General features: G+C 36.2%; 2 protein-coding genes across 4 annotated transcripts in view; one reads left to right on the top strand and one right to left on the bottom strand.

The window, feature by feature from the left end:
* Window positions 1–91: 91 nt before the first annotated feature.
* kmo (kynurenine 3-monooxygenase) lies at window positions 92–21,897 on the bottom strand. 2 transcript variants are annotated; one of them, XM_081616672.1, is made up of 17 exons: window positions 21,585–21,897; window positions 21,381–21,478; window positions 21,064–21,274; window positions 20,781–20,935; window positions 20,597–20,694; window positions 18,989–19,078; window positions 17,243–17,291; window positions 15,418–15,505; window positions 10,237–10,402; window positions 10,088–10,159; window positions 8,851–8,972; window positions 8,250–8,397; window positions 6,866–6,923; window positions 6,692–6,774; window positions 3,496–3,597; window positions 2,008–2,067; window positions 92–452 (listed from the first exon to the last, which is right to left on the bottom strand). In XM_081616672.1, exons 4-17 carry the CDS (start codon window positions 20,920–20,922, stop codon window positions 279–281), a joined length of 1,452 nt encoding a protein of 483 aa, XP_081472798.1. In that variant the 5' UTR covers window positions 20,923–20,935; window positions 21,064–21,274; window positions 21,381–21,478; window positions 21,585–21,897; the 3' UTR covers window positions 92–278. The 2 variants fall into 2 exon arrangements, with proteins under 2 accessions (XP_081472798.1, XP_008428219.1); XM_008429997.3 differs by having other exon boundaries at window positions 20,781–20,850; window positions 21,585–21,891.
* A 915-nt stretch (window positions 21,898–22,812) lies between these two features.
* ide (insulin-degrading enzyme) overlaps window positions 22,813–26,260 on the top strand; it is a 31,184-nt gene continuing 27,736 nt past the window's right edge. For both annotated transcript variants that reach the window (XM_008429999.3, XM_008429998.3), the window contains exons 1-2: window positions 22,813–22,961; window positions 25,736–25,920. In XM_008429999.3, coding sequence (XP_008428221.1) covers window positions 22,849–22,961; window positions 25,736–25,920 — 298 coding nt within the window. In that variant the 5' untranslated portion in view covers window positions 22,813–22,848. The remainder of the gene's footprint in view (window positions 22,962–25,735; window positions 25,921–26,260) is intronic.

Raw genomic sequence — 26,260 nt, 5'->3', positions numbered from 1 at the left:
GGCTTAATTTAAGCATATTATTTGGCTGTTAGATCTACAAATAATAATAAACATAAACCCACAAGAACGTACAGAATTGTATTGTGACAAATAAAAATAAGGACTTATTTTAATGTGAAAATGTTACATAAAGATGAAATCTGTTCGTTTGCTTTAACTGAAACATCCTAATCTGAAGTCTGCTGCTGCTCCAGACATTATAAGATTTTTTTGGAATTAAATTTGGACGCCGCTCAGTTCGTTCCCACGTTCTGAGGCTCTTTCGCTGCTCCTGTCTGTCAGATCTGAGAGGCGGCGCCGACACTCGGCGGCGCCTTCAGGGCGACCATCTTGTTCCAGATCTTCTCAGCTGTGATAACGAGCCTGTTGATGTCTGGAGGATTTTTAATGAGCAGATAGGAGCCGCCGACAGCAGCTCCCACAGCTCCCAGCAGCAGGCCACGGTTTATCACCTGCAGGGAAACAAACATGTTCATGATAATAATAAAAACTCCTAATTGGCTTTGATTCCTTAATATACTGTAAGTTTCTGCAAATATAAAATGTTTCCAGAGTGAGCTGGGTTTGGTTTTCAACTGGACCGCTTTGTTCAACAAGTTCACTGCAAAAACACAAAATCTTACCAAGTGTTTTTGTCTAGTGCCAATATTTTAGTACACTTGAAATGAGACAAAATTAACTTTAAAGTAACTTTTCAGCAAGATGTAGGACTTGTTTTAAGAAAATTATTCTCGAATATTTATAGAAAGAACTAGTTTATTATTATTTTACCTATAACACGGAGGAAAACATCTTAATGAAATAAACTATCAATAAAATTAGAACTTTTTAAATTAACATTAAGGAATCACTGACTTAAAACAAGATATTGAGATATTTTTGTCTTATTTCATGCATGCAAAGATATTTACACTAAAAACAGTGTAAATATCTTTGTCGTGTTTTTGCAGTGTATCAATGTTTGTCTATTAATAGTTCAGTTATTCTCACTGTAGGACATCAGCTATGGAGAGACATTTCATTCAAAATTCAACAAATAAATTTAATAATTAAATAATGTTATTTGAAAAATTAGAATAAATAATCTATTAAATAAATATTCTCATGAAATAAAACATTGTGTACTTTCCTCTCCCCAAAGATTTGTTTGTTTCATGATATCTTTATCTATTTCAATATTTCTTGATATTTATTAAATTTTTAATTAAATGGTTCTCCATAATCGCTGCCGTATTACTCACCAAATTTCTTTGTTTGCTTACTAACACTAACGAGATTTTAGATGTTAAACATGTAAAATCAACTTTATTGCTATATAGGTTAAGCTAATTCACCAATAACAGCATGTTGCCACCACTGTGTTACAATAGTGGTTAATGTGTCATTAATCAGCAAAGATTAATGAGATTAATGAGAAAACTGAGATTAAATTACACACATTTGAACTCTTATCAGGCGACTTTTAAAAATTGATGGTTTGTTTTACAGATTTCAGTCAATGGTGTGGAATAGATGTACATTTTCATTCACATTCACAAAACTGACAACTTTTTTTATCCGTCACATAAAATCCCAATAACATTTTGCTTTTTGAAAAATGGGGAAAAAATTCAAGCAGTATAAATTGATTTTGAGACCTGGCCTTTAAACATAATGGACTTTACATAATTTCCATAATGCTCTGTTTGATCTCCATCTTCCTTCATGGTCAGGCGGCTTCATGAGGTCGTTTTGGATTCCCCTTCATCACATCCATTTTAACCTTCGCCAACTCATTCAATTTGGGGTTGAAACGATTTATGAGGTTGGCTGTGAAATCCCTGATGTCTCTCTGACTATCAGCAGAGAAACCATTAGCACGAGTCAGACACTTCCTGGTTCAAATCAGAAACATTTCTGCTCCTCACAGAAACACATTCCAGCTGGAGGATCGCGTTTTGAATGCTGCAACTTCACAACAGTGATGGATTAGAGAGGAAAATTAAACAGAAGGAGGAAGAAACTCACTTTGTCCTGCCAATGCCAGCGCTCCACAGCTACATGGTATCTGGTCCTGGTGAAAGTCACCTGGAAAAACCAAAAAGAAACCAAAACCAAAACAGGTTAAAATGTATAAAAAGTCTTAAAACACATCTACACTGTAAACACACAAAATCGTACCAAGTATTTTTGATTTAGTTTATAGTGCAAACATTTTAGAACACTTTAAATAAGACAAAACTAACTTATAAATACATTTTCAGCTATATATAGGAGCTTGTTTTAAGTGAATTATTCCTTAATGTTGGTGAAAAAGTACTAGTTCCACTGGTGGTTTATTTCACAGTCAACTGTCCCTGTACCGTCACCTAGCAACGCCAGCCAAGCACAGCCGTCACCTAGCAACACACTTCTAGTTCCACCATGTTATTAATGTTAATAAAAAGTACTTTATTGATCCCAAAGGAAGTTAAATGTTGTAACTCATTAATTCAAATTATAAGTACGGCTGGGCATTTACTGTATCGTTTATCATGATTAATTTCTTATAAGAATTTTTATTGATCACTGTCATGATAAATTCCAATTAATGATTTTTAAAAATAAATAAAAAACTGTCCATATTGTCAAAATGGTTATTGTTCCCCATTTTTTCAGTTTGTTGAATGAGTATCGATAAATACAAAGAAATTAGAAAATATTATTAAATGTATTTACTGTACTGTGTGGCGTTTAGTGTGATCGGAGTGTTTTTCAGAGGCAGTACTTGGTAAGATTTTGCGACATTTGTCCACAAATAATCCAGTTATTCTCACTGCTGGATAGCAGCTATGGAGAGACATTTCATTCAAAATTAAATACAAAATGTTACTAAAATGTTAGAAAACATTCCATTAAATAAATAAACTAGAACTTTTTCATCAATATTAAGGAATTCTGCCAAACTGGTGGTGTGACCAAAGTTTCTCATTTTCTCCTTTCACTCCAACCTAATCTTATTTTTTATGTTAAAGGCAGTTTTGAGGCAGAGTGGCAAAACATGAAACTGCTACTTATGCAGGTTGTTGCTAGGTAACCAAAGAATGAATGAGTTGCTAGGCAACCAGAGTGAGTTACCGTAGTTGATTTGACCAGCCTTGCTACCTAGCAGGCTATTTGAATCGCCCCGCCCTAACCGTAGCTAATATGCTGCAGGGACACATTGTGCGGCTTGTGCGGATAATTCATAATTTTTCAGATCAACTTCTTGTTCCTTTTTGTTTCTGTTTATTGGTTTAGATATGCTGGAGAGACGGAGTTAAAAAGAGACGATTTTGCACCATCAAATCGAGTTTCTGTTCTGATTCCTGTCATCTTATGTTTGTTCTGTGCTCACGCTAATAAAACTAACAATTCTGCCTAAGGTATCAGCTGCAAGAAAAACCAGTGTAAGATTTGTACGTGATTTTTAAATATAAAAAAAAATCATGTTACTATTCCGTAAGTGGTGACAGCAGTGATCGAAGACACACTTACCATTGTGTAAAGTGGAATAATCGTCTTCGGCATGAGGAGGTGAAGAAGATTGTCCACGTGTTTTCTGAAAATAAACCATTTGGAGTTGACGTGCGCCCGCATCTGGAAAGTTAAGCAGAATATCAATGATACTAAACTTCATTTTTATGTAAAAAAAAAAAAATATATATATATTTCAAACTATCAAGCCGGTTTCTGCTTCAGGTGATGAAATGGATTATTTTCATGTTTCATCTACTGATTATCTCATGCGTTTAGTTGCAGTTAGGGCTGCAACTATTACTTAACATATTTTTCATCAGTTACTCTGACGATCAATTGATTAATATTCCCTTAAATAAACAAAGATTTTTTCATCAATATTAAGGAATACTGTCAAAGTGGTGGTGTGATCTTTCCAAAGTTTCTCCTTTCACTCCATCTCGATCTTTTTATTTCAACGCAAGTTTGAGGCAAAACATGAAACTGCTACTTATCAGTTACTCCACTGGTTGTTGCTAGGTGACCAAAGAGCGAGTGAGTTTTGGCACGATTTTAGAGTTGTCGGTTGATTTTCAAAACCTGAGAGACCACATAAAAATCTTACGTATTACAGGTCGGATCGCACCGTGTGTGGTGTCCAGCCCCACGGAAGGAGCAACACACCACACACGATCCGATTTCACTCATCGATATTCAGATTCCAGTCAGAAAATCCCGTAAAAATCCCACTTTGTCACACCCGAATTTAAAGTTAAGAAACACGACTGACAATGTAGAAGCAATAGTGATCGTTTGTGAGCTTATTCAAAGCGATAAACGAGGTGACAAAAAGAAAAGGCGTTGGATAAAAACGGAGATTTCACGAGCAGCGGTTTTGTTTGCTGCGCTACGATACAGAGACCTGAGTGAAGTTGGCCCCCCCACCTTCTTCAAATCAGACAAACGTTTGTGCAGCAAAAAATTTTCGTTTGTGCCGCTATCATTTTAAAGATATAAAGAAATGTTTCTAGAGGTCATCCAAGGTCAACCAGCCCCCCACCTTCTTCAAATCAGACAAAATGGGTGTCAATCAACTCAGCTACGTTTGTGCTGGTTTGTGCAGCAAACATTTTTGTTTGTACTGCTTTGGCTTTGAAGATATTAATGAAAGTGTAAAGGTCAAAAGGTCAACCAATCCCCCCAGCCCCCCTTTTATGAAATCAAACAAAATTAGTGTCAAACGTTAGTGCTATGTTTGTGCTGGTTTGTGCAGCAAAAATTTTCATTTGTGCTGCTATCATTTTAAAGATATAAAGAAAGTTGGATTTCATCAAAGTTGAGGGGCTGGTTGACATTTTGACCTTTACACTTTCATTAATATCTTCAAACAAACAAAAATTTTTGCTGCACAAACCAGCACAACCGTAGCTGAGTTGATTGACACCCATTTTGTCTGATTTGAAGAAGTGGGGTGGGGGGCTGACCTTGGATGACCTCTAGAAACATTTCTTTATATCTTTAAAATGATAGCGGCACAAACAAAAAATTTTGCTGCACAAATGTAGCACAAACGTTTGACACCAATTTTGTCTGATTTGAAGAAGGTGGGGGGGCCAACTTCACTCAGGTGATACGGAGGTGGGTTGTTGTTGTTACGATTAGCAAGCGACAATCTTAAAACGCCGAACGTTCTAAAATTGTCGTAAGGGGAAAATCGGGGCACAAAAAACATGCCTTGTGAACTGGGCTTGAGTGTGATAAGAAAGATATCAAGTACCGCACTAATGAGAAGAAACGCCCAGTGGTGCAAAAAGTGGGTATGCAGCGCATGCAACGCATAGGGGCGCAGCACCAGAGGGGGCGTCAAAACCCCGTCTGGAGGGGGCGGCACGCCGATGATGTTTTCCCGGACACTTCAGCGCGCCTTACGCTCCTTCACCTCGCGAACATAACGAGGTAAATGTGGGGGGTTCTTATTTGTCCAGTGCGTCTAAAAGCTGTTGGGTGTAGATGTGCAGTGATGTCATGTGTATTTGTTGCAGCACCATATGCAGCAGCGGGTGACGCTCTGGCAGGCTGAAGGAGCCGCCATTGCTGAGAGGACAGCTTGTTGGGAGCAGCTGCTGTAACCGCTGTATTTTCTTTTCGCAGTTTAAACTGAATAAATACGCGACACGAGGAGCGACCCGGCCCGTCATTTCCTGCAGAGTAACACTCAGATCTGATATTAATATCTGTACCATTCCTCATCCATAATAAGGGCAGATCTATTCAGTCTAATTCTATGCTTTGTTATTTATATTTACATTTCCTAATCCCACTTTCTGAACCATTTGAAAGAAAATGCATCACAGTTTACTCTTTATTTGTTTGACCAAGGTAGTCAGCATATTGTTTCTGTCAGTTTCTTTATTATTTATTCTGTTTTACCCCGAATTTTACTGACTGGACAAATTAAAGTTGGTTTTCTACGTTTAATTATGTGAAGTTATTGGTGTATTTAAATGTGTTGTACTGGTGCAGAGTTATCCAAGATTTTTTTAATAAATACATTTATATCTGTATTTTTAAAAAAAACAAAATTTCAAGTCAATTCAGCACCGTTTTCCTGATCGATATCAGCCGATAGGTGAAAAGAGTTGATCAGTGCATCTAATATAAAGATATTTATTGACTCAATACTTCAGTTTCAGATTTCCTCTAACTTGTTGATTCCACTAATTTATTTTATTTTTCTGTTTATCACATTAATATTTTATTAAAGTATTTTGTAAACGTATTTCAACTTTGTCCAGATTCCATTTACAAAATAATTGAAAGAAAAATCCACAAAAACTTCAAAAGATCAGAAGTTTGATAAACTGAAATCATAACAAGTATCAGTATTGTATTGGTATTGATATCCGTATGAATATCGGTGACACTGGCCTTGTATTTATTTAGTTTTGGATCAATACAAATATCTCGAATAGCTTGGGAATCAAATATCTACAAAAACATAAAGAAACAAAAGCTTTTTAAAAAAAACAAAAATATCTGATCTAGTGATATTTTCTACAAAAACGGAGGGAAAATAAATATTTTAAAAATATATCTGGTGAAATAGTGTAGTCTGGAAAAAAACAGAAGAAAACCAGATATTTTCTGAAAAATATCTGAAATCGTTTGGCTGGGGAATAAAATATATTGGAAAAGAACATCTGGAGTTCAGCAAGTGAAGTAGAAACTGAATTACTTCGACGTAGTTGTACATGGCCAGATCTGCGATGGCGTGGTCGTCAGGAACCCGGACCCGGCTGTACTCTGGCAGCACCGCACCTGTGCAGGTGAAACCCAGAATGACTCTGTTACCGACTCCGGACTCTTTCTGCACCAGTGGGTTTTATTTAAAAGACATGAAGACACTTACTGAAATCCTCATTGAACTTATTCATTATTTCATCAAAGACAATGCAGTCTTCAAAGCCCTGAAAGCAAAAAAAAAGGAAAGAAATCAGTGATTCTTTAATAGCAATGAACAGATCTAAAGTGATTCTTTTCCAGAGTTAAGAACTAATCTAGAGTGATTCTTTGAACTAAAAAAATCCAAGTGATTCTTTTGGGCATTTTGAACAGATCTAAAGTGATTCTTTTGGGTATTATGAACAGATCAAACTGATTTTTTGGCCGTAATGATCGGATTAAAAGTGATTCTTCAGGTCATTATGAGAATATCTAAAGTGATTCTTTGGGACCTTATGAACAGATCTAAAGTGATTCCTTTCCAGAGTTAAGAACTAATCTAAAGTGATTCTTTGGGGCCTTTTGATCAGATCTAAAGTGATTCTTTGGGGCGTGTTGATCGGATCTAAAGTGATTCTTTAGGGCATTTTGAACGGATCTAAAGTGATTCTCTGGGGCCTTATGAACGGATCTAAAGTGATTCTTTCAGGCGTGTTTATCGGATCTAAAGTGATTCTTTCAGGCGTATTGATCGGATCTAAAGTGATTCTTTGGGGCGTGTTGATCGGATCTAAAGTAATTCTTTCAGGCGTGTTGATCGGATCTAAAGTGATTCTTTGGGGCATTTTGAACGGATCTAAAGTGATTCTTTGGGGCCTTATGAACGGATCTAAAGTGATTCTTTCAGGCGTGTTGATCGGATCTAAAGTGATTCTTTCAGGCGTATTGATCGGATCTAAAGTGATTCTTTAGGGCATTTTGAACGGATCTAAAGTGATTCTTTTCCAGTGTTAAGAACTAATCTAAAGTGATTCTTTTCCAGAGTTAAGAACTAATCTAAAGTGATTCTTTGGGGCCTTATGAACGGATCTAAAGTGATTCTTTTCCAGAGTTAAGAACTAATCTAAAGTGATTCTTTGGGGCCTTATGAACGGATCTAAAGTGATTCTTTTCCAGAGTTAAGAACTAATCTAAAGTGATTCTTTGGTGCCTTTTGATCGGATCTAAAGTGATTCTTTCAGGCGTGTTGATCGGATCTAAAGTGATTCTTTGGGGCCTTTTGATCGGATCTAAAGTGATTCTTTCAGGCGTGTTGATCGGATCTAAAGTGATTCTTTGGGGCCTTTTGATCGGATCTAAAGTAATTCTTTGTTCACGTTTTGATCGGATATAAAGGGATTCTTTAGGGCCTTATGATCGGATCTAAAGTGATTCTTTGTTCACGTTTTGATCGGATCTAAAGTGATTCTTTGGGGCCTTATGAACGGATTTAAAGTGATTCTTTGTTCACGTTTTGATCGGATCTAAAGTGATTCCCCGTCAGCCCGCCTCCCGTGCTCGGCGGTACTCACGGCGTTCATCCCCTGGCCGTAGAAAGGCACCACAGCGTGGGCCGCGTCCCCCATGAGGACGCATTTGTCCCCAATGTGATACGGGGAGCACTTCACGGAGACCATGGCCTGAGCAGGCAGACGGAAATAATCCCTCCTGAGGGCGGCGCTGCAAAGGACAAAAGCAAACAAAACAATTACAAACTTACCGAGAGCAACTGATCTAATCTGATGTTTCCTTCCTAAACAACGGAGTCGCCCTGCTTGCAGTGGAAGCGTCTGTCACAGCTGGGTGCCGCAGAGCAGCGCGACCTGTCCGCTGTGGTTTAATGAAAAGGTAACGGGAGGAAAGCCCGCGCTGGGCTGCTCACGCCTGACCGCTCCGAATTAAAGTCTCGGAGCTACTTGCATCCTGCCGACTATCCGTCACCCGCAGAAAATTAAACGCCTTGCGGCGGCAGGAATCTGCGTGAGCGTTCAATTTCACAGTCCGCTGCTGATGCGCCCGCTTTGGGTGGGGTGATGACAGCTGAAGGTGTTTCTGACCCAACGGGTCGGGATGAAGAGGCAGGGAGGAGGAAGAGGAGACGGCGCGTCACACAGACGGAGGAAGGTCGCTTACGCTCCGATTAGCGGGATGGCGTCAGGGAAGTATTTTTGGAAAAACTCGATGACTTCGTCTCCTGTGGTGATTTTCTCAAACTCTTCAAAGGGCATGAAGAGGGTGCAGGTGAACGTCTTGTCCTAAATCAGAAAATCAACAAAAGATGCGTTAATGTTATCCTTAAGACACATTTAACGTGTCCAAACTTTTTGACACGTGGGACAAAAGTTCAGAGGACGATTAGGCCACTGAAAAAAAATTATTCTGACTTTAATCAGAATAGCTTGGGAATCAAATATCTACAAAAACAAAGAAAAAAAAAGCTTTTTTAAAAATAAAAAAATATCTGATATAGTGTGGCCGGGGAACTAAATTTCTACAAAAACGGAGGGAAAATAAATATATCTGGTGAAATAGTGTAGTCTGGAAAAAACAGAATAAAACCAGATATTTTCTGAAAAATATCTGAAATTGTTTGGCTGGGAAATCAAATATTTGTATTAACTGATTAAAATTAAGAGATTTTAATCAGAATCCTCTTCCATAAAAAGTAATTACAGACCATAAAAAACGACCTAAAATCAAGGGTCATTTTAAATCACTTTTTAAAACTTATTCCATTTGTTGCCATTTAATTAAGTCCTGATACTGTAAACTTTTCTGCTGTGATGTTTTATTTTTATTTTATTTATTTACATTTTTTAATTTTCTTCCATTTATTCTCGTGTTTTTGTTTTTGTACAGCAGTTAGTGCAGTTTCAACCTGTTCTTAAAAGTGATATATTGATCAATTTGACATTCAAAGTGGACCGTTATTTATTGCGGATCCAAAACTTTAATTTTTTTAATTAATCTCAGCACTGTCAACATTTGAAATTCAGAAATTTCTACATTTTTTTGTAGATTTATGTTTTTCTAGAAAAAGTCTGAGATTACTCTCAAAATTTCTGAGATTTTTGGCAGAAATTTACAACGTACTACTACTTTAATTTTGCATGTTTGCTGCATTAAAAGAAATGCTTCTAGTTTAACCTTTTTTTTGTGCAAATTTTCCGCAAAAATTGTCAAAACATTAGTTTAAGTGATGCTAACTCCCACCTGCAGGTGGCAGTATTTCTTACTTCTGCAACCCTGCTGCCTGAAACTGATGAAATTTGTTAAATCGAGCGAATAAACTGTTCTTTGTTGAGTTTTTTGTCCTGTACACATTCAAAAATATACATAAAAATAATAAAGAAACGCATTTCTCACTCACCAGGTTGGGGAGCGCGATCATCATGAAGGTGTTTCTGGGCCAGATGTGCAGGTAGTTCGGCCTCATAGCGAACTGCAAATAAGCTAAGATGTGAAAAAGCAAAGCCTGATCTGGACCTGAGCCTCAAGCCGCCGTGAAACCCGCCTGACCTCCCCGTTTCTCGGCGGCATGGTGAGCTCCATGTATCCGTGCGGGATGTACGTCTGGCTGTAGTTGAAGCGGCTGCGGCGCAGGAACTGCTTCCGGACGGCGGAGAACGCTCCGTCGCAACCGACGATCAGGTCCGCTTGAGTCTGCGTCTCGGATCCGTCCGGCCTGAGAACCAGATACTTAACTGTGATCGAAGTGAGACCTACGATTATTTTAATAATCAATTATTCTATTGATTAATCGGATAATAAAAAAAAATTCAACATTCTGTAGATTTTTAACGCAACCACTGGAGTCTTGCTTTAAAGAGGATTCTGACTTTAATATCAGAATTCAGATTTTTCCCCTCAGAATCAGAATTATTTAAATTGTTTATGCAGAATCAAGCAAATCTAGTCAAATCACGGGTCAACTGGGTCAATCACAGAACCAAGAAGAAATATTTATGTGATTATTTTTATATGCTAACACAATAATTGGCATGATGCACCCAAGAACGTTTGGTTATTTATTTTAATTTTGACATGAAATTAAAATTCTGGGGAAAATTTAGAATTTTGAGAAAAATGTCAGAATTTCTTTTTGTTCAGTGTCATTAATTGTCTTCCATATAGAGCATATTGACAAAGGCTTTTTATCTCAACTTGAAATATTGTACAGTTTTGTCTTAATTGCTGCTCTTGAGTCCAGTTAACGATTAATTGATCATTGATTTAAATGATTCCTAACGATTAATCTGATTAATCGTTTCAGCCCTGAATTAAAGCAGCTCTTCCACCTGAATTCAATCCAAATGTTTTAACAATCTGTTGTTGTTTTTTCCTCCTGGAGGATCATTAATTTACACTTGAATAATTTAAGAAACAGTTTATTGAAGCTGCATAAACAGACTGACGCTGGTTCATAGGAAGACTTTTTTAAATGCCTACTTTTAAAAATGTGCAGAGGACTGCAGATTAATGAGTGATGGAACAAGCAAACACAGACAGATGTATTTTTATTTAACTGCAGCACAAATTTGAATATATTTATTGAGTTCTTACATGATTGGCAAACACAACATAATCATGAGCAACACTTTCCAGATTTAGTCTTTACCAGCTTTAGAGACTAAATTATTTCCAGTGTTTTCTTTGTAAAACACCTCAGATTGAATGAAATGTGCATTGGATCAGGTTATGTCTGTACTTTGACTGGGCCATTCTAACACACAGTTATTCTTTGACCTAAACCACAGATGTAGGACGATTTACGGCTCACATTTTTTATTTTTGCTTGTGAAGCAACAACTAACGTACACTGACGCTTGTGACTGCAGTTTGAGGAAATGTGAAACTGTAAGACATCACACTGTAAAAAGTAATATTAAAAAAACAATAAAAATTATCTGCCAACCGAACAAGAACATGAGACTTGTCAAAACTTTCCAAAACAAGTAAAAATACCTGGAAATTAATGTATCTTCTTTTATAACATGACTATTTTTATTTATACAAATAAGATATGAGACTTACTTTCAGACTATGTTGATATCCTTGAATTATGAAAATGGTATTTGACATGTTAAGCATTATATTTCTTGAAACCAGAAAGGATACACAAAAAAGTGTATTTTTACTGATACAGAGGAATACCGTAAATTGTTTTTTTTTCATTGCGTATTTTACTTTGTTTTTTTTGGTCATTTATTTATATTTAGACAAAGAGTATTTCTTTCTTTTACACCTTTTTCAGCTACATCAAGCCTCACAGTCACTCCAGGTGTGAAACTTAAAAAAAATCACTTTTATAGGTGGTAAAAGCAAGACAGATACAGTAAAGTGTAATAAATGTTTTATTTTACAAAGCTCTCCACCTTCAGTACAGCAAAAACTCCCCTCTGTATCTGTCAGGAGGTGCTACAATACAGCAGAAACACTGAAAATCCGTCAAAATTGACTTTTCAAAACACTGAGGGGGCTCATATATCTGCCTCCTTCTGCAGAAAACTCATTTCGTTCCTACAGGGTCGAATAAAAGTAATTACAGCGGCCAGCAGACATAACCCACAGTGGTAATTTTCTTTTTTTATGATCAATCTTTCAAACAAATTAAACCTTTTCAGTCTTTTTCTCTAATTGCGCAGCCATTAGATTCAACCTCTCTGTGAGCTGGAGCCTGTCGAGTCTGAAATGAATTACTGGGCTTTGTTTCCTGAGCTCTGCATGCGGGAACCACAGCAGGAAGGAACTTTGGAAATCGTCTTGAACGGTTGTCACTGTTGCACAGTCGACTGCAGCTTCTTTTAAATCATTTCAACACATTTTAGCACCAGCAAACAGGCATTTTTATCGCTAAAGCTGATCTTGATCATGTTATGATAGTTTTATGGGAAATAAAAAACATGTTTATTACCTTATTTTTAAACAAAGTTATTCTTAGATAATGAGATAATACCTCATTATTTAAGAATGAGCTCTTTTAGGGCGTCTTGTCACTTTAAATAAAAATAAATTGCTGCTAGCCACGGCCGCTAACTCTAACTTTATGCAGCAAGTGAATTCTGGATGGCAGGTCAACAAGAGAGCGCTTGTCTTTTCCAAGAACTCAGCTTTGGTTGCTAGGTAACGGGCAGTGCTAGGCTGGGGTTGCTAGGTAACAGGCAGTGCCTGCTGATTTGTGACGTTACATTCCGAAGGTTTTTAACGCGGCTCATTTTTCAGACTCCAAAAAACATAAACTTATTGCTAAAAAATGGCCGGTTGATTTTTTTTTAAGTGCTTCAGCTGCTTTTAGGAGCAGCAGAAACCCAAATGGAAGTACAAAAATGTGGAAAAATATGGAATTTGGCATAAAAGGCAACATTAGAGCCTTTTATGCCTAATGTTAAAAAAAGTATACTTTAACCCACAACTTAAAAAATGTTTGCACCCCTAATAAATAAAAATAAGTACACTCTCTACACACGTTTTGTTGGCTCTACTGAAAAAATGAAGGCAAGAATTTCCACTCAGTTACCAGTGTTACCTGTTACTAACTAAACACAAGAAATGTTTGGTTTAGAAAACCTACGCGACTTACTTCACCTCCCAAACCAAAATTAAGTTGAATAAATCTAATCTTAATTTAGAATTCCTGGTAATATCAAGTTGAAAAATTACACTAACCACGTTAGTTTAACTTAAATTTTTTTTTACATGTGCTCATGAGTACAGATGGAATTTGGTTTCAAAGATATTAAAGTAACTTTTAACTCAAACAGCATAAATCACTTTTTCCAACTGATTAAACAGTTTATTGGAAATGTTTTGTAATTTTAAGTTCAATAGCCATCCGTAATGATAGCAGGTATGTAACACAAGAAACGACAAAGCATCTGGGGTTGACCTGTTCGTATGGGGTGGTGGGGGGGGTTCCAAAATTAAAATCTTAGGGCCCCGAAAAGGCCTTGGCCGGCCCTGTCAATACAAATCAATACCAAACATTTCAAGATATTCTAAGCTAGATTTTCCCTCCACTTTGTGTTGGTCTGTCTCATAAAACCGCAGTAAAAAACAACAGTGGAAAAAGTTAAAGGAGCAGGAAAACTTCTGCACAGAGCTGTGGGCGTTAAAATAAGTGGATATTTTTTAATTTCCAGATAAGACTGCATTTAATTTGAGAATCTGTGTACAACAGTTTGTGCTTCTGCCTGGCGCTTTAATTATGAGCTGAAGCAGAAATCCTCCCACCCGAAAAGAGCTGGAGGTGTTTCAGGGTTAATTGGATTGTAAATTGTGCGTCACATTTTCCTCGGGACATTCAGTTATGAAAAAACAAATTAATTACTCACAGCTGTTAAAAACACAACAAGTCTATTACATTTCTAAACCCTTGTCAGCTAACAGTGTTTTTCAAATGGTGCCTCTAGGCGGCGCTCAGAAAGTTGAAGGGAAGATGAGAAAAAAACATAATGATCAGTCAGAGTTGGTGTATGTATCAACATTTTTAATTTTTTTTTATTTTTGCTGAACCCAAACACACCAGATTCTGCAACACATCTACATTTAAGGTTGACAAAGTCAAGCTAGCATAACTGACCTACTTCACTCTCCCTCGCTGTTTTTTTTTTTTTTACTTAAAACATTTTTCTGACCTGGTTATCTAGTTGTCATAGTGTTGACAATTAGTAGCAAAGTATTGTGCCCCTTTTTCTTTGATATATCAGGTGAACATTTAAGATTTAGCTTGTTGTGTTGACAACTTGACAGCTAAAGCTAATGCTAGTCGTCGCAGGCAGCAGCTGTTTGTCCTTTTTGGGGGCAGAATCTTACAGTGCAAATGATCAAGAGGGGATTGTAATGACAGTTTATATTGTCTGGTAATAAGGTAATAATGTATTATCTAATAATAGAATTTTCCGCCACAGAACTCATGGCCATTTAAAACCAGAAATTATCAGGTTAGCATTTATGCTAACTTAATGAAATAATTCTGAAACCTTTTGTTTCTTTACATATTTTATAGTTTTGTCCGTTTGCAAAAGGAATCCTCTCTGGGGGCGATGACCAGAGCTGGGTAGTAACTAATTACATTTACTCAATTGCATTTAGTAAATGAGTAACTTTAAAAATACATTTATACTTTCAGTTCATGTCTTCAAAAAAAAGTCACTTAGTTAAATGTGTAACTTTCTTTGAAAGTTTCCCTGGCAACGCTCAGTGTATTTTAGTACACTGTACTTTTTACTTTTACTTGAGTAATTTTATTAAAAAGTATTTCTACTCTTACTTGAGTAAAATTTCTGTATTTTCTTCCCACTGAATCAAAAACAAACATGTTTTAACCTGAAATTCACCAGACTTACACCTGTGGCGTCTGTTAAGTTTTTACTTGAAAGAAACTGTTTTGGAAAAAAATATTTTGCACGATTTTGCTTTGATTTTTTTTACTTATATGTTTTAATGTAATTTTTGTCCTTAAAATATAAAAATTTCCACTTAGTTTTATAATTTGGTCCATCTAATGGTGTAATTTTTACATATTAAATGATTCATAATTCATAACTTGAGGAGACTTTTTTACCAAATACCTTTTTACTCTTGAGTAATTTCTTAGATGGCTGCTTTTTACTTTTACGTGAGTTAAATCTTTAGCTGCTCTACCACCTCCTGCATGGACAGTGAACTCTGTGTCTCTGCATGCGATCACTAACCATTTACCTGGCGAAGGTCATTAGTCCGGTTTCAGCACTCCAGTCCTGCAGTTTGTGGTCGAAGTTCAGCTTTGTGTTTGGATACGTCTCTGCCGCTGCGAGAGATACAAAAACAGCTTGTGATGCAACACCAGCTGCCATGTCTTCTTACAATTCACCCAAAACTTTTACTCCGCTAAAGAGAGGGTCAGCAAAAACTGAAGGATCATCAGTGGAGCCGCGGAGCTGCAGCTGGGATCTGTGAAAACTGATGTTTTTGGGTTTTCGCACTGTGAAATCTCTTTATCTGCAGAGCGGCAGCCGCCTGAATCAACCACGATAAGAGCAGCGACAATCTCTGCCAGCGCATCCAGGCAGTCTAATTAAAAACAGAGCCAAGCTGCCACACTTTATCTCTCAGAGGCTCATCATTAAATATTAGGAAAAAATCCTTACAGCTACGAAAAGAAAGGAACGCACGTCCCCTTATGTCGCCTATTTAAGGAATGCCAGGAAATGTAAATGGAGAGAAAAGTGCCAAAATCTGGACAAACAATAAAAGAGCAAATACTTTGAAAAGAGGTGCGACAATAAGTAACAAAACAATTTTAACACAATTAAAGGAGATCCTAAATGTCCAATTAAAACCAATATATCTGGCTAAACTGGTTGATATTTAACTTAAATGATAAACCAGATATTTCATTACTTTAAATGCAATTTTGATGTTGGTTAATGTCAAGTTGTTCAGTTCAGTTCATTACAGTTCAGTTTGAATAAATTCAGTTAAAAAAAGAATCGCTTCAGCTCAACTTATCCAGTTCAAACTCACTTTAGTTCAGTTTTATTCGCTTTATTTTAGCTCAGATTAGTTAAATTCAGTTCAGTTTAATTTAGTTTAAAATGTTCAGCTGAAATAAATTCAGTTCGGTTAAAAATAATTGCTTCAATTCAAATTAAGTTATTCAGTTCAGTTTGGTGCAAATTACATGAATTCATCTCAGTTCAGTTCAATTCCAGTTGATTCAGTTCAGTTCGTCTTAGTTTATTTCAGTAACTCACTGAGTCAGTTTGATTTAAATTATCCAATTCAGTTCAGTTTAATGAAAATCTAATTAATTTAGGTCAGTTTACTTCAGATTATTTTAGTTAGGTTTAAATAAATTCAATTCAGTTTGAATCGGTTCAGTTCAATTCTGTTTTATTGAATTCAGTTTGGTTTAAACTAGTTCAATTAATCAATTGAACTAAATAATTCAGTTCAGTTTAAATACATTTGATTAATTAAAGAAATCGCTTCAGTTAAACTCAAATTATGGATTTTAGTTCAAGTCAATGCAAATTAAACAAATTCAGTTTATTTTAGGCCAGTTTAAATAAAGTGAACTCAAGTGATTCAGTTTAGTTTAACTCATTTCAGTAAAATACAGACGGATTTAAAAGCAGCAGTTCAATCCCATCTAGTTATAAAACAATACAGTCAGATGCAGTTAGCATTAAGCTAAAAGAAAAACAAATATGAACATTAAATAAATATCATTCCTAACTGAGCAGCAATGCAAATTATAATTTAAAAAATAATAAAATGCACATTATGAAGTTGAAAGAATGAAAGGAAACCACATTTGGCCTTTTAAATCAGAAAACTATCAAGTTTAACTAGTAGAAATGTGTCCAGTATTACAATTTTATCAATATTCACTAATTATTTAACCTCCAGCCACATTCCCAGAGGGGTAATGTATCTGTAAACCGCTTTTACTCCAAATTCTTTCTGCAGCTGATGTAACAAAACATACGTCATAACTGGATGTGTCTAATTCAGGCGTGATTCGTCACTTTTCCGTTCTTACCTGTTAGCAGCTCTTTGTTCAGATTGGCTCTGTCAACAGAAAGGATGTACTGAAAAGAGAACAATATTTAATGTAGTCTAATCAAACAGAAATGTGAACATGTCCCTTTAAAAGGGAACAGGAAGGCTGCAGGGTTTGTTCGCTTCCTGGTGTTCTGGAATATTTTTGTTTTCGTTCCACCTCATGTAAACACGTGATGTGAATGACAATAAAGTCTCTTGAATCTTGAATCTTGAATTATTTAACCATGAAGGTCCCTTAATCGGATTATGGGCCTCTGCCAAACTGACAGCAGGGAAATAATTTCTATTTTCAGACGAGGATCACATTTATATTTAGTAAAAATATGTGTTAGTTTTAATTTATCATACACTGCAAAAACACAAAATCTTACCGTAATTTTGATGTAGTTTCATTTAAAATAAGACAAAACTAAATTACAAATAACTTTTCAGCAAGAAATACGAGCCTGTTTTAAGCCAATAATTCCTATAAGAAGATATTTTCCCATGCTAAGTGAAACAATCTGCCAATGGAATGAGAACTGGGTTGCTAGGCGACGGGCTGGGCTTGGCTGGCGTTGCTAGGTAACGATTGTGAAATAAGTGAAATACTCTGCAAGTGGAACTAGAACTTTTTTTTTAATCAGTATTAAGAAATTACTGACTTAAAGCAGGCTCCTACATCTTGTAATTTAATTTTCTCTTTCTAAGATATTTGAGTCAAAACTGGACCGAAAACACTTGGTAAGATTTTGTGTTTTTACAGTGTATTTATTTATCATCCATCTCTAGAAAAGTATGAGATTGAACACAATCTCATACTCATACTGCCAAAGCAGAAAGACATCGGCAATAACCTCAGAAAAGCATCTGTGGTTTGTGGAAATTTTATTTAAGACGTCTGGAAGGCGTCCACTCCTGAATTAATTAAGTGAATTTAATTTGACCTTTACATTCACTTAAAGGTCAAAGTGTCCAAAGATAAATTAAATCTAACACTAATAAGAGACCCCCACGCAAAAAAAAAAAAAACAAACAAAAAAAAAACAATCTCTGGAAGAATGGGATGTAAGACCAATGTTACTTCTCAGGCACAGTGGTGGTGGAGTGGTGATATGGGCTTATGAACAGCAGCAAAAGAACAAAGTTATTGCAAATACCAAGCGTGACTGTACATCACTGATGGGACTTTAAGATGCAGTTGCAGAAGCTAATATATCCTCCCCCACAGCCTGATGCTGCCGCCACCATGCCTGGGTGTTGGTTTGGTGTTTTCAGGGTGACTTATAGTGTAAGTTTTCCAACAAAAATTTGGAAATTTTTCCTTCTTTTTTTTGCTTCATCTTTGTTGAGTAAAGAATTACATCTTGTCTCAAATAGTTTATGACGTCCTGATTAATTAAACTTAATTTAAAAGACACTGCAGTTTATTTTCTTACAATAATGTGCTCAATACTGACCCCAATGTTTGTCCAAACTCTGCAGCAGAACGATGAATATTTTATCTGAAGGCTGAATTTGTACATATGATGCAATCCTTGCAAACCGCTTCCCAACAAGATGTTTGTTGCATAGCAGAGAAATCGTCTTTCATTATGGGAAGAGCTCTCTAAAAATGTGAATGTTTATTTTTTTGTATTTATTATTTATATGAATAACAGATTTCATTGCAACAGAAACTTTTCTAACTCCTAAACTAAAAATCTACCAAAGCTTGGAAACGGCGGCGGTTCTGCAGGTTTACCTGTCCTCTCTTCCCATACGGGATCGGAGTTTGTTTCCCACGTAGCGAATGAATCATCCTGGCATTCATCTGGATTCCCTTAGAAACAATCTCGGGAAAGAAAATGGAATAATTACTAATAAAACACTGAGACAAAACTATTCAGGATGGACATTATGCACCACTTTGTGTTGGACTGTTACCCAAAAAAAGTACTTCTAGAAGTATCTTTACGGAACTGCACTTTTTACTTACTTGACTGATTTTATTATATCATAATATGGTTACTTGAGTAAAAATGTCTGAATACTCTAGCCCAGGTAAAGCAAAAGTAAGATTTCTTTTTGTGCATCACGTTTGCTTTCTAATGTATTTTTATACCTGCTGTGTCAGTTGATACAAAACAAAGATGGCGGCCATAACAGAACGGGAAAGAGAAACGGTCCAAACAAAGTTCGGTGTGGGACTCAAAATGCACCTTATACTGTTCTTTTATATATTATGTTTATATAAACACTCAACAAGCTCCTTACGTTTAACTAAGGCTACGTTCACACTGATCTTTTTTATTATTATTATTATTTTTTTTAATGTGACCTGATTATTTCATGACAGTCTGAACAACACAGATCGGATTATTTCAGATGCGACCCATGTCACTTGGATATGTGGTCCTAAATCCGATAGTATCTTTTCAAATGTGACCTGAATCTGAACCACCAGGTCGCATTCATCCGGCATTAACGTCACTGACACTCGACAAACGTCACTATTCTGCGTCCTGACACGCGCAGACGGGAAGAAAAACAACAACCATGGCGGACAATAATGACAATAATGAGGATTAAGTTGTAAATGTGCTGACTCCGGTAGGAGAGCAACTTTAAAATCGTAAGATAAGCTCCACCGTTAGCATCCACGTTTACTTCCGCAAACACAGTTTTACCGCGGTGAGCACGCTCTCTGTGTGACGTTATTGCGCCCTCTACTGCGCATGCGGGACACTTTCAGGTCGTTTGTAGTTCACACTGGAGATCACCAACAAGTCGCATTTGGAAGTGTGAACGACCACGACAAAAAAAAAAATTTAATCAGATTTGACAAAATATCGGGTCACTTCCGGCTGCAGTGTGAATGTAGCCTATGACCCTCATCATACAAGAGAAAACTGGTTTTTAAGAAAATGGTTGCTTGTCAGTTAATCGTTAGTCTAATGATAAGATTAATCAACTTTAGATTAAGTCATTAATCGATAGCTTGCATCTGTAAACATTTTTCATGTTTTGTTAAAGTGCTGCCTGAATTTGTTGTCTTGTAATCAAGTTATTTGTATTAATTTATGTTCATTTAGTCTTTCAAACACCAGAATTTGGACATAACTTTAAATTTCAATCCTTTATCTTTCCTTGAGTAAAAATAAGTTGAAGTAGTGTAAGTTTTACTCGAGTACAATCTTTGGGTACTTTACCACCTCTGAATAAAACACGTCACCTAAAACTTGACCCCACTATACATTAGATAAACAACTGCGGCTGTTTGTTGCCCCTGCAGTCCTATCAAGCGTATGCTAATCTTTACAGCTTACCTTTTCTCCACTTGTGCATGAGTAACTTCATTCAATCAGCATACCTTATCCTCCATTCCAACATGTTTCAGGGCTTGCCGACCTCTGTGGGACAAAGCCAGGTTGATGCTTCTGCCTTTCACTACTTTGGCTTTCCGAATATCTGACCAAAAACACACAGAATAATTTGACTCCAGCTTTGTTCATCAGTTTTTTTTTTATTTTGTTTGATTTGTAAATAAAAGCTACCTTCTCTTGTTTCAAAGACTTCCACCTCAAAGCCTCTTTTGGCGAAGAAGCAGGCGTTGAGTGCCCCCACCTCAAAGATGAAAAGAAGTGCATTGATAATGTCAGCGCAGTTTAAAATGCCTTTTCTGTGCTTTCTGTCCATAGTTTCACTTTTCCTACATGACATGATGACAGAATAATGCTTTGTAAAACCAAACTGGCGCCATGTTTGCACCCAGAAAGTGTAAAATAAATATTATATACACACTGAATTGGTATTTTCACTTTCATTTTCCCTTCTTACCAAACCACCGCCCACCACTGCCACCACTTTCTTGTCTCCTCGTCTGTGTGCTGATTCCTCCATGTTGCTCAGCAGAGTTCCCCGATGGTCTGACCCGGTTCTCTGTCCGGTTCAAAGAGCTTTGCAGAACTGCTGAGTTTTGATTTAAAAGAGGAGGGGCGTTGCATATCCCACTACAGTCTGATGAACGTCCCTGTAACTATCAGTTCCTCTTTCAATGCAAATAGAAACAGAAGATAACAGGGCGCTCACTGCAGTCAGGCGACAGATTTTAAGGGTTAAAGTCTCAACTTGTTAGCAAATAGGATTTAAATTACTTCTCTGAGTGCTGGATGCTCCTCTTAAGGTTTCAGGAAATGCCTCTCTTACATTGGAACAAATGAGGGTCTTCCAAAGTTCATTATTGCTGCAACACCTGTGTTAAAACAAAAAAATAACCGTGAAAGTTTTTGGGTTTCACGTCATGTCTCAAATGAAAGGTGAAATGATGAAAAAAGGTTGAACAAAGATAGGATTCTGACTCCTTCTAGTGGAGAAGATTGGATCCTGCAGCCGCCAACAATTTCTCAGCACATCTGAAAAACATTCAGTAACTTTGACCTAAAATAACAACATCAGTCAACATTAAAGAATGATTCGCTTGTTTTTAATTCAACAGACGGAAACCGTTTCTACTGTCACAAGAAACTGAGAATACAGAAGCATTGGCGCCTTGTGAAAGTATTCTTTTATTCAGTCTTTAAAAAATTTATTTCCTTCAGATGTAACCAGATTAGTAAATGGAGACCAGGTGGAAATTATTTAATCGCAAACTAAATCCAGCAGTTCAAAATTATAGGCACTAAGCAGCATCACAAAGACTTGTCCTTTCACTCAACTTTAAATCAAAATGTTAGGATGGATAACTCTGTAAAGAGCCAGCTTCATTTATTTAGTTATTTTTATGCTTGTAGAGGTTTCACAAGTTATCTGTCAGGCTGCTGTCATATAAAATATGTATTAAAATTATTTTTAATTGGTTTTATGTTGTATTTAAATGTTCTGATAGACTAAAACTTGTTTTATTATTAATAATTGTTCCACAATTATAGTTAAATGAACTGAGATAAATGTTTAAAACTCTGTGTAACAATATATCGGATCCACTTTTTAAAAAAATGGAATTAATGAAATAAAACAGCATTTCTATGATATTCTAACTTTTCTCCCAAAAAAAGCTCTATAGAAAGAAACATAACACAAGACAAGTTATTAATGAACATTTACAGGAATGAACAGAAGCAAAGTGGGCTTATTCACGTAAATAGATTAAAGGAGGTGTTTAAATAAAGTGTTTTTGTTTAGAGAATAAATTAACATCACTAAACTTACATCTGTGTTTCTGTATTTCCAATAGAGTCTTATTGGACTAACAATATAGTTCAGTTTAATGCTTTTGGCTCCAAACAGTAGATTCTAAATTATTTAGATGCACCCAGCGCTGGATGCACCAATAAAAGTCTAGCATGACGTTGCTTGCGACTTGATGTAAAAAGGAAATATCCATGTAGACTGTTTAATCAATTTCCGAATCAATGACACAACACAACATTTAGATAAACTGCAGATTGCTTGCTTCTTGACAAATGTTTTAACTTAGCTGTTTATGGCTGTTTGATCTCTGCTGTTGTGTCCGAGTGGACGATTGAAATAATTTACCGCTTAACCGGCGAGTTACGACACGAAATATCCGCTAGTTCTGCGCTCGACTAGTCGAGTCTGTTTAAAGATGGCGCTGTTAAGCCCATGATTTGTTTTCTATGGGTGCAAAGTATGTTTAAGTGCATTAACCGAACGGCCCAGTTCACCAGACATCTCAAGTCAACAGGAAACAGCGTCTGTGTTAACCAAGGATTTAGGTAAGGCTCGCCGGTTCATTTTTAGGCTTTAAAAAAAAAATTAAAAAGTAACACCGGCCTAAGCACGACAAGACGGTGAAGCTACCGGAGCAACGTTAGCTGGCTGAGTCGCTCAATTTGGTTAGGTGATTCAGCTAACGGCGGTTAGCCTCGTTGCTATATTAAGATGCAGCTTCAACCATTATGTAACATGATTAAAGACGAAACTTTTTCTAATTTATTTAACAATCCCTCCAAACCCAGCGGCTGAAGTCGGTGGTATCTTGGCGCATGGTAACTTTTCTGGCACGTATTAAATAGAACAAGCTAATGCTAGCTTTCCTTTTGTGAGTCAGAGGGATTAAACATGTTCTCCCGATGTTCCATATCATATAAAAAATTTAAAAAAACTCAGTTTTTAGCTATTTTAGTCTGCTCCATTTGTTTGTTTTTAACCACACTAATTCATTTTTACACGAGGTCGATAAATGTTGATATTTATAGCCGTTCAGCGGATGACAAGTATGGCAAGCGGTTAGTATTTTTTTTAAAAATCCGTATGTTAAAGTCTTATTTTAATCCTTAAATCAGGGTTCCCCAACACACATTGCGCTGTATGTTTTAGGCGTCCCCCAGTTTCAGCACACCTGATTTAAACTGATGACTGATTAACAGGCTTTTACTGAACTGCAGTCATCTGCATCCGGTGTTTAAGCTGTGAATCATTAAGTATGTTTTCAGAGCTACATAATTTAATTAACCGTAAATTTGTAAAATAAGCAATTAATCCCAAGATAAATTAAAATGAGCTCGGTAAATTCAATTTTGGTTATTTTTTGTTTACAGAAATGTCATAATCCCCTTTAGTTAAAGTTTTTGTTGTAAATGGAGCTTTTTTCTGGATTTATTTGTTTTTTATGTGTTTTATTTTACTTACAGTGTTTAGTGTTTTTAATACAATTAAAGTTTATTAATCTTTGAGAGGGAGCAAACTAGGACTTTGTTGCCAATGTCAATATATTATTTGAAAATGGTCTAAAAATTACAATATTATCAATATTATAAACTTGATCTTTTATGGTTATATTTGTATTATTAATATTTAACTCCTTACAGTAATTTGTCAATGAATAAGCAAATTCCAATAAAGTATATTCTATTCGATTATAAATACTTGCCAAACAAGTGATGTAACTTTTCCTCTGTTATCCAGTTTTGTTTCGAGTTGTTTTTCATTTTTTCTGACGTGCCAGTAACCAGGTTGTTGCTAGGCAACCGAAGAATGAGTGAGTTGCTAAGTAACCAAAGTGTGACTGAGTTGATTCCACCAACTGTGCTTAGCTAGGTTGAGCAGCTGCAGCCGTTCCTCAAACTACATCCCCCAGAATGCAGTGCTGTTCTGGATCTATGTTCTGTGAAATTATTGAAAATTATATCGGACATATTTTCTATTGATACTGATCACATGTCTATTACGATATATATATTATTGAAAAAAGCTCAAAATTTTCAGGTAGATCGAACGTGGCTTTATCAGTTTTGCAGTTGACGCTAATGTTTCACTTAAATGAGTAAAACGATTAAGGTGTAGATAATGGGTGTTCTTGTAACTCCACTGCACTGTAACAATAGAAAGCTCTTTGGAGTGAATGATACCAACTTATTGATTCCAACATCCACTTAAATGCGTCCTTCAAGCTGCTGCTCTTCTTGGCTCACCCCGTTGGGATTTATTACAACTGAAAACTGACCTGGGAGGATAATAACTCATCATAATCTAATGGCTGGTTAATAGTTTCTGGATTGTACAGTTATTTTTGGGACACTCAAACACTGAAATGGATGCAAACATGCTCTAAATCAGGGCTGTCCAAAGTTTTTGCATCAAGGACCAGGATCCTAAAGCTGAAAATACTCGTGGACAGCGGCATATTTATGGAGCTAAATTGTGGCCATAAAATTCTTCAAAAGAAAATATAATTGAGACCAAAAATTTTGAAGCTGAAAACATTTTACAAGCTACTTTTCATATTCAAGTTTTCCTTTCAGAGACAAATTTATGAAGCAGCCAAGTTTACTTGTATGGTACATTTCACCAACAAGACAGTTCAAAGTGCTTTGCATTATAAAAACACAAAAATACTAAGGCATAAAATACAGTCAACAATTATTTCATTTGTTTTTTTTACTGGAAAGTGTTGGACACAAAAAATTTTTCCTTTACTGGTCATATTTTTTTTGTTTCAACTTCATAAAAAGTAACTAAACATGCAGCAACTTTTTATTTAAAACAAGAATACTGGAGCACATTTATTCTATTAATCTTGATCAACAAAGGGGTTTTTGTGTTTGAAGAAAGTTTGCATTTTTGTTGTTTGGAATAGACTAAAAGATTTTCTAGACCAAATAATCTAAAAAAAATTACCCAAAAAGTTTGGAAACCTTCTGCCTTTTATTAAGACAAAAGTTTTTGCTTTGTTTCGTTAAAATATTGTATGTTTAATTTATTGATGACAAGATTCTTTTGCTTTTGAAGTCGGAAAAACAAAATGTATGGAGCAAAATTTGGGCCATAAAGTTTACTAAAAAGAAAAAAAAATTAAACTGAAAGGAAAAGTTTGAAACTGAAATTCTCATTCTAAAGAAATAAGTTCCCACTGTGGGGCCAAATTTAGAGAATACTTGAACTGCAGTCGCGTGGGCCACACGACATCATTCCAATGGTCACAAATGGCCCACGGGCCACACATTGAACAACCCTGTGCTACATTTTTGTTTGTCTCTCTTCCCTGCAGGCTGGTGTCATCCCTACCTCTCAGAATGACGGAACCGGCTGTGAGGAGGGTGGTCACCGATATAATTCGGTCTCCTGAAGACAGACGGGACTACCGGGGCCTGGAGTTCAGAAACGGACTCAAAGCGATGCTCATCAGCGACCCGACGACCGACAAATCATCAGCCGCACTGGACGTGCACATAGGTGAAGGCTTCACTCTTCCTGCTCCTTCACTGCAAAAACACAACATCTTTCCAAGTATTTTTGGTCTAGTTTCTGGTGCAAATGTCTTAGTTCACTTGAAGTAAGACAAAACTATAACTTGCATGTAACTTTTCAGCAAGACATGGGGCTTGTTTTAACTCCCAAATGTATTAACATTGATGAAAAATTACTAGCAGTGTGGGCAGATTATTTAACTTATGATGTAGCACATATTACTGGACGATAAATTGTCCTAGATAGTATTGTGATAATTGATAATATTGTTGTTTTGAGACAATAAATTGATAATCACAACAGGAAGGCTTCACTCTTCCTGCTC

This window comes from Poecilia reticulata, chromosome 15, assembly GCF_904066995.2.
Source record: "Poecilia reticulata chromosome 15, P_reticulata-male-v2, whole genome shotgun sequence".
Classification (NCBI taxonomy): Eukaryota; Metazoa; Chordata; class Actinopteri; order Cyprinodontiformes; family Poeciliidae; genus Poecilia; species Poecilia reticulata.
Note: the sequence above shows the minus strand (reverse complement) of the source record. Positions and strands in the feature narration are given on the sequence as shown.

What these genes read in the sequence shown, in the direction of transcription:
- kmo (XM_081616672.1), bottom strand. Translation starts at nt 20,922, where the DNA reads ATGGACAGAAAGCACAGAAAAGGCATTTTAAACTGCGCTGACATTATC. An exon ending in ACGGCCAGGGGATGAACGCC is followed by an intron (nt 6,924 to 8,249) that starts GTGAGTACCGCC and finishes TTTTGCTTTCAG; the next exon opens with GGCTTTGAAGACTGCATTGT. An exon ending in CCATGTACAACTACGTCGAA is followed by an intron (nt 3,598 to 6,691) that starts GTAATTCAGTTT and finishes TTAACTTTCCAG; the next exon opens with ATGCGGGCGCACGTCAACTC.